Below are 12,689 nucleotides of genomic sequence, written 5' to 3' on the forward strand. Positions count from 1 at the left end.
AAGCTAGAAACAGCCATGGATTTACAATAGTGTACTGTATATTGCACAGTTGTGTAAAAACTGAATACATCCCCAATTTATGTTTAAATCGCAACTAAACACATATTTTTAATAATTCAGTCCCTAATTCACTGTCTGTTCAAATGTGACAGCAAGCGGAACCTTTCCGAGGTAGAGTTATCTGACGGAATATTAACATCGGCCCACCTCCTGGGCGCCATTTCCCTTCTTCTTTACGTGAGCGACCAGCGAGATGTTAGCGTGAAGGTGACAGGCGCTAGGAAAGTAAAAGCAGCCGAAATGTCTTGGTCCTTTGTAGCGAGGAGGCTGTTCTGTGCTGCGGCAGAGACAGCAGCCTCTCCGGCCTCAACCAGCCGCTGGGAAAGACTGAAGAACAGTAAAGCGGGTGAGAAACTAACACCGACTTCAGATCATATACAGGGAGGTTAACAGGTTTTCACATGAGTTACAGGAATAGCTTAACACTAGTTTGAATAAAAATCTTGGAGTGTGTGATCCATTTTATCAACAAGTCACCCATTATTAAATGATAAGTTTACAATTTTTCACTTCTGTCTTAAAACAACAGTCAGGTGTCCATATGAACAGTAAAGGAGGTTTTCCTCACTGTATTCATTCCTCCTGTTCATACTGCCTATTAAAAGATCCCTTTCAAATGTGCTTTCAATGTAAGTGATGGAGGCCAAAATCCACAGTGTGTCCACACAGTCATTTAGTGCAAAAATGCATTTAAAAGTTGATGTGAAGCTTATATGAGGCTTTAGCAGTCTGAGTTAGTCATATCAAGTGGATATCTGACACATTTACAGTCTTTTTAGCATCAGATTCCCTCTTTGTGTTTCCTCAGACAGTGTTTCCCTGTTGAGCTGTGGTGGAAGTATAGTAACAAAAAGAGGGACTTTGGCACTAAAAAGACTGTAAAGTTGAAAGATATCTACTTGATTTTGTCCCCCATCACTTACATTGTAAGTGCATTATGAAGGGATCTTCTAATAGCCAGTGTGTGAACATACAGAATGATTACAGCAAGAAAAACCTGTTTCAATATTAATTTGGGCACCTGACTATTGTTTTAACCTCAGCCTGGTGTCCAGTTCTCCTTTTTCAGTCTGTTCACTTCATGCCACTAGCAAACGTTTCCTTTAAGTGAAAACTTGAGGCGAGTAGCATCCTGGAAATCACACACACACACTCAGAGCTGTCTGAATAGCAAAACATTAGATAGCACAAAGACACTCACCACCATACTGTGTCAGCACTCACCTGAAACTGCATGTTGAAATCTATCTGGTCTATAAAGTGTTAGAAAATAGTGAAAAATGACTGTTATAAGTTTCCAAGGTGATGTCTTTAAATGTCCTGTTTTCTTTGACCAACTGCCCAAAACATAAAGATGGCACAATTACAAACAGTACAAAGCAAAAAACACAAAGGAAACATAATACAAAATACAAAGCTACACATAATAGCACATCACATACAACCACAATGTCAAGGAGAAATTAATAATGTAAGCTTGTCAAATTAAAAGCAAGATGTGATGATGTAACACTTTCCTTTGTCATACATGACAGTAAACTGAATGTCATATGTCTTAATTGTGACCTGCTGAAGGGACTGCAGATGAAAATGAGCTTTAAGCTAACTCTGGTTCAGCACATCAAACGGTAACATTTATATTTAACACTGTACATGGTCCCAATAAATACAACAACATTTTAGAAGCTGACACCAGTGAATATTTGATATTTTTACTTAAAAAATGACTTGATTAACTGATTATGAAAATAGTTACTGATTCAATTCCTGTGGATGGACTTCATAGTTGCAGCTGTAGTTTTGGCTGTCATTGTTTGTATGTTTATATTCATGGTATGTACAATATTGGATAACAAGGTGAAACACTTAAACCAGCTGCTTAAGTGTTTGTCAGCTTTACTGTGGCCCCCCTGGCCCCTGGTGATGTGTGTGTTTAGGACACCATGAAGGACTAAGGTTCTTCTTCTCTTCTGTCTTTAGGAGTGTGGTGTCGCAGCTTGGTCTCTGACTACAAAGAGGCGTGTCGGGAGATGGTTGTTGGTGCTTGGGAGCGACCGGTCAAAGCCTCTGTATATGTGTCTCTGCTGGGCGGGGCCTGGGCCTGTTTCTACACAAAACCTGATGACTCATCTTTTGACGCCACCCTTGTGGAGTACTCCAATCAGCTGGGTCTGCTGTCACCGTGGATCCGCAGCGGGCCCTCTGACGGCCACATACAGAGTCTAGTTAAGCTTCGCAATGAGGGCCGGCTGCGCCACGCCAGCCTGGGTCTTCTCTCTCTGGTTTACCACGCCGACTACGACCCCGACACCACACTGTACGAAGCCCAGTGCTCCAATCTGTCAGTACCCTGGAGGGAGCTCCCCCAGCGGGTACTGGATGTTGGCTTCGCAGGCCGCTGGTGGATCCTGGACTCAAAGATGAAGGACTTTGACGTGAACGAGGAAGAGTTCAAGCAGCTGCCGGAGCACATGCGGACAACATTGCCACCCAGTGTTCAGGAGGTGGAAAGGAACGAGAGGTTGCACGAAGAGTCGTGGTTAGCGCTGAAAGTGGAAGACGAGGAGAAAGAAACAAATGTAGTGGTAAAGAAAGAGGACAGTGTCAGTGAAGAGAGCCAAATAAAATCACTGGAAGAGGAACAGACTCAAGCTTAAGTGTTGTGTTGAACAGACATATCACACAGCAAAGCAAAACCATGCTGGACACAAAACTGTAGCGAGGTCATTATTCACATTTTTCATGCAGTGTTGGATTCTACAAACCACTGTTAGCTTAATGTTTATCAGCTATGAACTGTCCAAACTGTTTACTGTCACCACAAGCTGCTAACAAAAAAAAGGAAATGCTCTCTCTTCAAAGTGTAAACAGCCCTTCAAAATAATTAGTTTTGTTTTTATTTATTCCAACATGTTTTTTTGTTTCTCAGAAAGTTTTTCAAATCATTTCTACCATGTCCCATGTGTCAATAAATCTGTCAGCTAAAGCCAGATGTCTCCGTTGTTTTTGTCTCACTCGTCTCACAACTCCAATAACAAAACTATAAAGACTTTGGAATTTTAAGGATGCAAACACAAGTTCAATATCAGTTTTGTGATGCCTATTTTTTCTGTTCTTCATTCAATTGTTTTTTACTTAATGTATTATTTTCCCACATTTTCCCCTTGTTTCTATTTTGCTCCAGTTTTTGCACCTGTGGGTGTGAAAATGTATTTCTCCTGTTAAAACTGTGTCTCTCTACTCTTTAAATCTGAGCAGCTGACACCAAAACCTGACATTTACCTCTCAAGTTCTTACAGATGCTTTATATGAGATTACACTGAATGTGTTTAAATGAGCTGTAATATTCCTGTCATGATGAGGTTTTTGGAATATCTTAGTTGTGTGTCATATCGTGCTTTCTGAAGCTTGGATAACATCTTTCCCTGATTTGAGAAATTCACATATGCTACCTGAAGTAGTCAGATGGGAACTGGCATTGAAACACCCTCTCTGGACTGGAATTTGTCCCCCAGTCCTCCATTCAAAATCCTACTTAAGTAAAAATACTGAAGTATAAATAGGAAAATGTACTAATCAAGGGTAAAAGTACTTAATGGTTCCTGTGACTGATATGTTATTATTATGTTTATACTGATGCACCAATAAAAATGCATTTTACTATTGTAGCTGCTTGAGTTACTTTTACAGTACAGTTAGGTAGTTCAGTTCACTGGTTTCCAAACTAGGGGTCAGGCCCCTCCAAAAGGTCACAAGATGAATCTGAGGGATCATGAGACGATTAATTAGGTAGGAAAGAAGGAAAAACAAAGTTCTGCTTTTATATTTTATATTAGTTTTTTTGGACTTTTCTTTAATCTTTGCTTTTTTTGTTAAGTACCTGATCGTTTTATCTCTCTGGACCTTTGGTTGAACTACTAACAACTCAGAACAACCACACACTGCTTTATTGTAAGGGGTTAAACGCCAGAAAGGTTGGGAGCTACTAGTTTAATTAAAGATATTGCATTGTATTTTATAAATGTATTTATAGTCAGTAATAACTATGGCGGTCAGATAAATGTAGTGGAGGAAAAAGTATAGTACAGTATATAAAGTAGCATCAAATGGAAATAGTACCAGAGTAGATGTGCTTAGTTACTTTATATGTAGTAGTGATGTAATATTCATACCCATGACTCACCTTTTTACATTTGTGCTTAATGTTAAAGTGTGTAAGCTTGTAGTCTACTACAACACACAACAGATGTACACCACTGCTGCCTTCACTGTCACAGGGTTACATGATAACTGCAGGTACAGTATGTCTCTCAGCACCTCAGTGTAGATTAATAACCCACTCATTAGTTCTTCAGATACCCTAAGAGGGAGTCTCACACTGACTCTGACCTCCTGGACTGATAACCCAACCAAAGCAAGAAGGAGATTAAACCATAATGGGGTCAAAGGTGACTCTTGATGTCACTAATATGACTCTGGGATAGGGGCTATCAGATGTCACCTGGAGGAAGTCATAGGTCAGGGGCCAGCCTGCGGTTTTCAGTAGTGAGCTGACTGCAATGGATTACCGATCAGTCTCTGCCCAAGGACCAGTGGTGTTTTTGAATTTTGCCACCAGAGGGCGGTCTAGTGTAAAATATTGTATGAGCCCAGACCCAGCAAAATTTGATTTTAGCAAAGTAAAGGCATTGAGGGGTCTCTCTGTCATAGTAACCCTATAATTGAACTGGATGTTGCTTATTAACAACAACTTCATACCCCAATAACACACTCGTATGGAACAGTTAGTACATATTATCAAACAGCAAGAAGCTGGTCTGCTGAGAGTAAGGTTGCTTCATCCTGCAATGATTTCAGCATCCCGGTGATTAAGTGATACTGGTGAGAGAGTTCCACAATCTGATAATGGAGCTTCAGAATCACTTCAACATCTGCTCTCTGATGTTGGGAGCTCAGTTTCATTTCATTTCTAAAAATGCTGAGAGAACACATTCAAAAAAAGCTGAGCAATTACAACAACCCTGATCAGTGGTGCATTAGTAAATAAAAAAGAGAAAGAAGAAGAAAACCAAAACTGTTCACAAATAATTTATGATTGCCAACAGCTTAGTGGACGAAACAATCTCACCTCAAGGTCCATTCAGGAGCTTTTCTGGAACTTTCAGTTTCATCATGAAAAGTATTGTGAAAGGCATCTTGGTGGCATTGGGTTAAGATTAGCTGAAAAATAATAACATCTAGACCTTTGGAAATGGTGCTGGGCATCTTTCACTATTCTCGTGCATCTTATAGACCAGAAGATTACTTGAGAAAATAATCAAAAGATTAATCTATAATAAAAATAATTAGTTAGTTGCAGCTCTAGTTATCTTAACTAGAGTGTCTTCACCGTAAACCACTATTAAAGGCAAAAATGCAAATAAAAATAAATAACATCATGTAGTTTTACAACTGTAAACATCTCAGTAATCTAAAACCAATTATGGAAATTATGTTATAATCAGCCTACCTTGTTAAGACACCACAACAGCTTGGTACATGCAGACGGAGTTGCAGTTGGTATTAGTCTGGAAACTAAGATTTTACCGCTATTCCAACAGCTCTGGGAGGCTGTACTGAGGTACAGGAGTGCTTTGGCTAAATACTAACATAATGCTAACATGCACACAATGACAATGCCAACAATGTTTAACAGGTATAATGTTTACCATGTTCATCATCTAAGTTTCGCGTGGTAGCATGATAACATTTACTGAGCACTAAGCAGAAAGTACAGATGAAACTAATGAGAATCTCATGACAGTATTTGGTCATAAACTGAAGTATTGCACAGAATAAAATTTTGACCTGATGATGGAGCTAGATGAAAACTAAGGTTATAACCAAAGTGATTAGAATTGATCCTCAGGGGGACATTAATATGTGTACCAAATATGATAGTGACTCATGTAATAGTTAATAGGAAAAGTCAGCAAAAAGTGAGTATGATTCATCCCCTGGGGGACCATGAATGTCTACAAAGTTCTGTGCCAATCCCTGTCATAGATGTTGAGATATTTCACTGGATAAGTGAAAATCTGTTGTTGGCGCCGAATGAAAAGTCAGGGGATTACTAGAGTCTACAGGACTCATCCTCTGGGTACCATGAATATCTGTCCCACATTTCTTGGAAATCCATCTCATAGCTGTTGAGATATTTCATTGAAAAACAAAAATGTCAACCTCATGGTGGCTCAAGAGGGGAGGGATTACCAAAGTCTTTAGGATATATCCTGTTGAGACCAAGAACACCTGCACAAAATTCAGTCAAGTCCATCCAGTAGTTGAGAAATTTCAGTCTGGACTTAAGTGGTGAAAGGCCATAGGTGTAGATAAAGGTATGGACGGAAGGGACCTATAAATGTCAAGGTGTTGCTGATCCTATTGATTTTTTTTTTTTACTAATATTGTCATCTTAACTACACATAATGTTACCAATGAGATCTATGCAGAGTTGCCAGGTTTGTGTCAGCTATTATGATAAAGAGTGACAGAGATGGATGGGGGATACCTGATTTTATATTTTAAACATTTTAAACATCATGTGATTAAAAAGTTCTTTGCTGGACAAAACTAACATTTGTTAGTAGATACTGTTTTTGAAATTCAAGTGTAAAGCGTATCTACACTGATCATTGCAGACATCAGGTCCTTTTTTTTAAAAGAACAACCAAAGTGTCAGTAATACAAGAAAAGAGGGCACTGTTCAGTAACCAGTAAGAATGTTCTGTAACCAATCTGATATTTTTTCAGTTTCAAGAAACTTAATTTGTTGCCAAAATCAACAATCTGTAAGAAGGACAGAGTTACAGACACTCTGGATAGATGACAGCAGATGGTTTGAAGAGTAGCACATTACCTACTAGTTATTGTCTTTTTATTTTCTCATCATATTTAAATGTGAAAATGTGTTGTGTCAAATTAAAATATATAATTTTGAAAAAAAAAAAGTAAATATCTGTTTAAAATCAGAGAAAATATATGATACAAGTCGTGTTTTAATTATGTTGTATTAGCAAATACATCAAAAAAACTTTTTGCAGAGTCAAGATCTATATGGGTGCATATGCCATTCGACTTCAGTAGGGCCAAAAAAAAAAAGAAAAGAAAAGAAAGAAAAACGTTTCTACCAATGTTAAAATCAAACATATGCCCTTGGGACCTACATTGCTATCTATTGTTAATTTATCACTTAAATCTGGCATTGTCCCCAGAAGTTTAAGTTACGAGTTCACTTAAGATACCACACCTTGATCCAGGGTCTCTTATTAACTATCGATCAGTCTCTAATCTTTCATTCTTTTTTAAAATACTAGAGAGAGTTGTGTCTCATCAACTTTTGACTCATATAAAAGAAAGTGATCTATATGAACCCTTTCAATTGGTTTTCAGGGCCTGTCACTCAACTGAAACTGCTCTAACCAGAGTGGTAAATGATCTTCTAATTGCTATGGATCCAGATTCCAACTCTGTGCTTCTATTACTGGATCTCAATGCAGTCTTTGACATCATTGATCACTCTTTACCATTAGACTAAATTGTAATTTTGGTGTCTCTGGCCTAGCCCTCTCTTGGCTTAAGTCCTACTTGTCTGATAAGAACACACTGTGTCTGCTATAATATTACATCTAAATTCTCTGATGTTAAATATGGAGTACCTCAGGGCTTGGTTCTTGCCCCTCTGCTTTACTCTTTTTATATTTCCCCTCTTGGCCAAATTATACGTAGTCATGGAATAAATTTCCATTGCTGTGTGGATGATACTCAACTATATGTGCTACTACTACTACTCAACTACTATAATAAGGGCTGACCCAAATTACTAAATTGGCTGCTGTGAAAAATTGGATGTCACTAGATCACTCTTCATCACATTCCTCATATGTATTATAAATTATAATTTTGTTCTCCTGTTCAATGCTGTATTCTGTAATTTGTGTTCTATCCCTTTCATGCATGAATTATTAAATCACAAAGTAATATTTTTAAAATATTTACTTTTAAACAAGTAAAAAATGCCAATATTTTTTTTTTCAATATGTTATTTTGAAGGAGTTACGGATCTGTCCACTGCAGTGGACACCATGCGTCAACAGTATAAAAAGTGATTCAATGGAACTCAATATAGGTCCTGAGTCCAAGTGTAAATTATATCATAATTTTAAATAAATGGCGCATAACGTCCACTGGAATGGATAGATGTATTTTCAGTCACAGAAAAAAATGTACAAGAAAAATATTATTAAAATCTGGATAAAAGTATATTAATCTAGTATCTTATTTACTTGAAAAATATATATTTTTTAGTTGTCTGGTTTTCTGAGAATAAAAGGATGTAACAGATATTCCTGAGGTACTTGATCATGGATGTATTATAAGAGCTGCATACCGGACTAAGAATGGCGCCCATTCAGTCCTGTAGGAATTGCTCGCCTGGCGCATATGCCAAAAAAAGTTTCTAGCTTCCGGGTTTGCTTCCGTGTTGTGCGGCCCACTGAATATGCACAGTAGTGTTTCCCCCGCTGGCCCTGCCTGTGAGTTCCCACTCAGCCCATACACTTACCACGTGATGACGTCACAGATTTGTAAATCGCTTTTCTCGGCTCGAGGAAAGTTTTACAAATATAAAACCTCCATGGATCAAAAGTTCATAATAGAAAGAGTAATAATTGATGTTGTTTGCAAATTTGTGATTTGTGATATTGGGCTATACAAATAAAACTGACTTGACTTAAACAGAAAGATTGACATTCCTAGAGCTACACTTCAAGCTTGGCCTCAGCTGGACTGTAAATATCTGTGGATGTAAACATAAAATCAACCCCTGGCAAAAGATTAAAAAGAAAATTCTTTAATAATGGCTGGTTGCTTCAGTAAGATTGTCAGCTTGAGTTCATGTTTTAGTTGATATTTTATTGTGCCTACCACAACATTTGATGTGTATGTGAGTGAAAATGTACAAAAAGCTTTGCTGCTTTGTCTCTGTTGTCTTGTGTTGCATCTTTTTAAGCTTCCTCTGTCTGCATCTCCCTCCATCTTTGCCTTATGGCCTCTATCGACCCCTGCACTCCCATCCATCCTGCCCCCTCCTCCCCGCAGACAGCTAGTCTGTCGGCCGTAGGGGTCAGTGAGGGCGGTCACTGTCAGGTGGTGTTTGAAAAACATACTGCTTTTTTTTTCCAATGCAAAATTGGAGAGGCAAGGGATGTCACCTGACCATCCTCAGAGAATAATCTGCAACATTTTCAAAAGTGTAAATGCCTGTTTTTGACAATTATACTGATCTTTAAAATTTCCATTTACCCTAATGGTGTAGAAACTCAGTTCTTAACTGTGTTGACCTTCCTGTGAGGAAATTAGGGGATTTGTGAGGTCCACCAGGACATTCCAACAAAATCATGGCTAAAACAGTCAGATCTCGCTTCTTGCTACGTGAACACATCAGGCTCATGATGTGATGCTGGGGTACACACTACAAGCCAGTGCATTCATTTTCTGTCAGCTGCTATCAACTGAGCTGTTAGGTGAGTTCGTGAAGGATGCTGACGTTGTCGTTCGCAACGCTTCCTTTACTCCAACTACCCTCGCTAACCCTGAGAATGGAGAGCAGGAGGTGATGGAGGAGGCAGGGGGTAGAAAAAATCAACAAAAAATGAAGGGGGTGGGGATGTCTGTCTGGCCACCATGTTGACCTCATTGACCACAGCAGGACCAGGCTTGTATGCACACACACATGTACACACACACACACACACACACACACACACACACACACACACACATTCAAGTACCTAATCAATATGTAACTAAGGAAGGAGGCAGGATGATGGAGAGAGTGGGGGATAAATTGCAGAAGATGGAGGAGGGTAAAGGAACGGTATAAATGAAAATACAAGAAAAGAGGGCATTGTTCAAGTGGTGTTGATAGATGTAAACCACACAAACAGAGATATACTTGCAGGAAAACTAAAAAATGCTTTCATAGCCACTGATGAAATGGATCAACCACAAAGTATGGTGCACCAAGAATAGTTACAGTTGCTCCAAATAGCATCATGTGCTTGGATTTACAAACACTGGAGTCAGTTTTATGGAAGTGCAAAGTGAAATTGATGCATTTTTCAAAGAAATATCAGAATGACAAGCACAATATGTAATATAAAAAGCTGGATTTAGGTGTATTCTTGGAAAGTGTGGGTAAAATGATTTCAACATACACTTGTTTTAAGAAAATATATTTTTAGGTGCATGTTTTCCTGTGTTTCTAGATAGATTCTGAATTTCAAGAAATCACAAAAGAAATGAATTTCACACATGAGAAAGACATTTCATATTTCAAACCATGGAATGTACAACATCACCTTAAAACATCAATTTCACATGTAATATTACACATGAATCATGTTTCACATGATACAGGCACACATGATTATCTAATACTTGACACGTGAAATGTACATCACCTGAAAATATCAATTTCTGATGTAATATTACAGTAAGTAGTACTATACAGTAAATTCGTGCCATGGGTAAATGTGATTTCAGATATTCAACGTGTCAAATGAAAGATATCACAAGTGAAAAATCTATTTCACATTTAATGTTACATGTGAAACACACACCACATGTGATACTTTCCCTTGATGACGCCTGGTTTATCAATTGTGAAACAGTAGGCTTGTGTGATTTTCATATATTCCACATGTGTGAAAGCATCAATTTCACACAAATATCACATGTGCAACAACATTTCACATGTGATAAAGTCATGGGCACATGACTTGAATGTACTACATCACTTTGACATGCGATACACATATGACAGAGGCACATGTGATTTTCAGATATTTTAAAATGTAAGACATCTCATGTGAAAACATAAATTTCACATGTAATGCTACATGTGAAAAATGTGAAAACATTTAACATGCAGTATATTCGCATAGTTAAACGCATGGTTTTTGTACATTTCATCTGAAAATCTGAATTCATGTTTTTTTGTAAGGGTGATAAAATTACCCTACAGGTTAAGAGTGTCAGTAATTTTTAGGGACCCTAAACAATAAAAGATATACCAATAAATAACATTCATACAAAAGTACACAGACTAGTGCTTGGAAATACACATGTAATAAGAGAATGATAATGAATACAAACAGACAGGATGTGCAGCTGCATCAAAAGGGTTAACTGTCTGGGTCCAGGAGAGTACAAAGTGTGTGTGTGTGTGTGTGTGTGTGTGTGTGTTGGGGGGTGTCAGTAAGTGCAGCTCTATAATGTCAGTCAGTCTTGGAGTGTGAACATGTTTGAAGGCAGCAGCGAGGGAGGAGGAGGAGGAGATAGCGAAGGAGGGCAAAGCGAGAGAGGAGTGGAGGAGGGGTGGGTGGTAGACAGAGAGAGGGAGGAAGGGAGGGAGGGAGGGAGAGAGAAAGAGAGGGGGGGAGGAGGAGAGACAAGCAGAGTGTGCACAATATTCATTCAAACTGACAGAGGCTGTGGGTGTCCTGGTTTGCACTTCCAATTCCTCTTCGGTCTCTCTCGACCTCGCTCCCTCTCTCTCTCCTCCTCCTCTCTCTATTTCTCTCTCTCTCTCTCTCTCTCTCTCTCTCTCTCTCGCCAGACAGTCTGCAGTTTACAGCAGCAGGAAGAAGACACCGGAGAGCCACCGAAGAGGAAGAAAGAAAGGGAAAGAAGGAAAGAGTGTGATAAACGGTAAGCAGGGAGGAGGAGGAGGAGGTGGCAAAACAGGGAAAAGGAAGGAAGAATAGGGATTTGGAAAAGAAGAGATAAGTGAAAGATGAGAACAGGATGAAAGAGAGAAAGAGAGAGAGAGAGTGGTGGCTTGGCTTTTCACTGGGAGGGGTAAAGAAGGAGGTATAGAGATAAAGGAATGCAGAGAAAGAGACGGAGACTCTACCGCTTCTGCAGGAGAGGATGTTGGGTAAGTCAGTTTGCACCTTCATTTCCTATATTTTTTTCCAGGTTGAGTGTTGTGTATACGGCAGGGCTCTGATCCCAGAGCAGCCCTGACATCTACTTTCCATTGTCACTCCGTGGGAGAGGCTGCTTGCCGGCAGACATGAATGCGATGTGACAGTGTGTCAGCGGATGTTTGCCGACACTGATGTGCATGCATGATGCAACGCCAAGGAGGAACGCCCAGAGAGGCAGAGAAAGAGTGCAGAGTTGAGCATGGAAGTGGATGTAGTAAAGGACACCGAGGTTGCATGCTATCATAACAGTGAGTGCATTCACACAAAGAGGATTTTCATTCATGATTTCTCATGTGATTGGCTGTGTGTGTGTGTGTGTGTGTGTGTGTGTGTAGGTTTTTACAAGAATGTGTCTTTTAGGAATATGTGTGTGGATACATGTTGGCACCTATGTAGATATGCATGTTGCATGTGTTGTGTGTGTTGTATATGTGTGTGTGTTTGGTTGTCCCAGTGGAAGTGAATGACAATTAGATTAAAGTATTGATCCAGTCTGGGCCAGGTAGCGAGAAGCATAGTTGGTCACACACCCAGCAGCAAAGGCGGAGGGGGTGGTGGTGGTGGGGGGGTGGGGGCATCACCATTCTCGTTATCTCT

At 39.3% G+C, this 12,689-nt stretch overlaps 1 protein-coding gene across 1 annotated transcript; it reads left to right on the plus strand.

Moving 5' to 3' along the window:
* Positions 1–181: 181 nt before the first annotated feature.
* On the plus strand, positions 182–3,050 carry timm29 (translocase of inner mitochondrial membrane 29). The gene is made up of 2 exons (XM_044332513.1): positions 182–406; positions 2,041–3,050. Exons 1-2 carry the CDS (start codon positions 301–303, stop codon positions 2,715–2,717), a joined length of 783 nt encoding a protein of 260 aa, XP_044188448.1. The 5' UTR covers positions 182–300; the 3' UTR covers positions 2,718–3,050.
* The last annotated feature ends 9,639 nt before the right edge of the window (positions 3,051–12,689 follow it).

This window comes from Thunnus albacares, chromosome 17 (assembly GCF_914725855.1).
Source record: "Thunnus albacares chromosome 17, fThuAlb1.1, whole genome shotgun sequence".
Taxonomy (NCBI): domain Eukaryota; kingdom Metazoa; phylum Chordata; class Actinopteri; order Scombriformes; family Scombridae; genus Thunnus; species Thunnus albacares.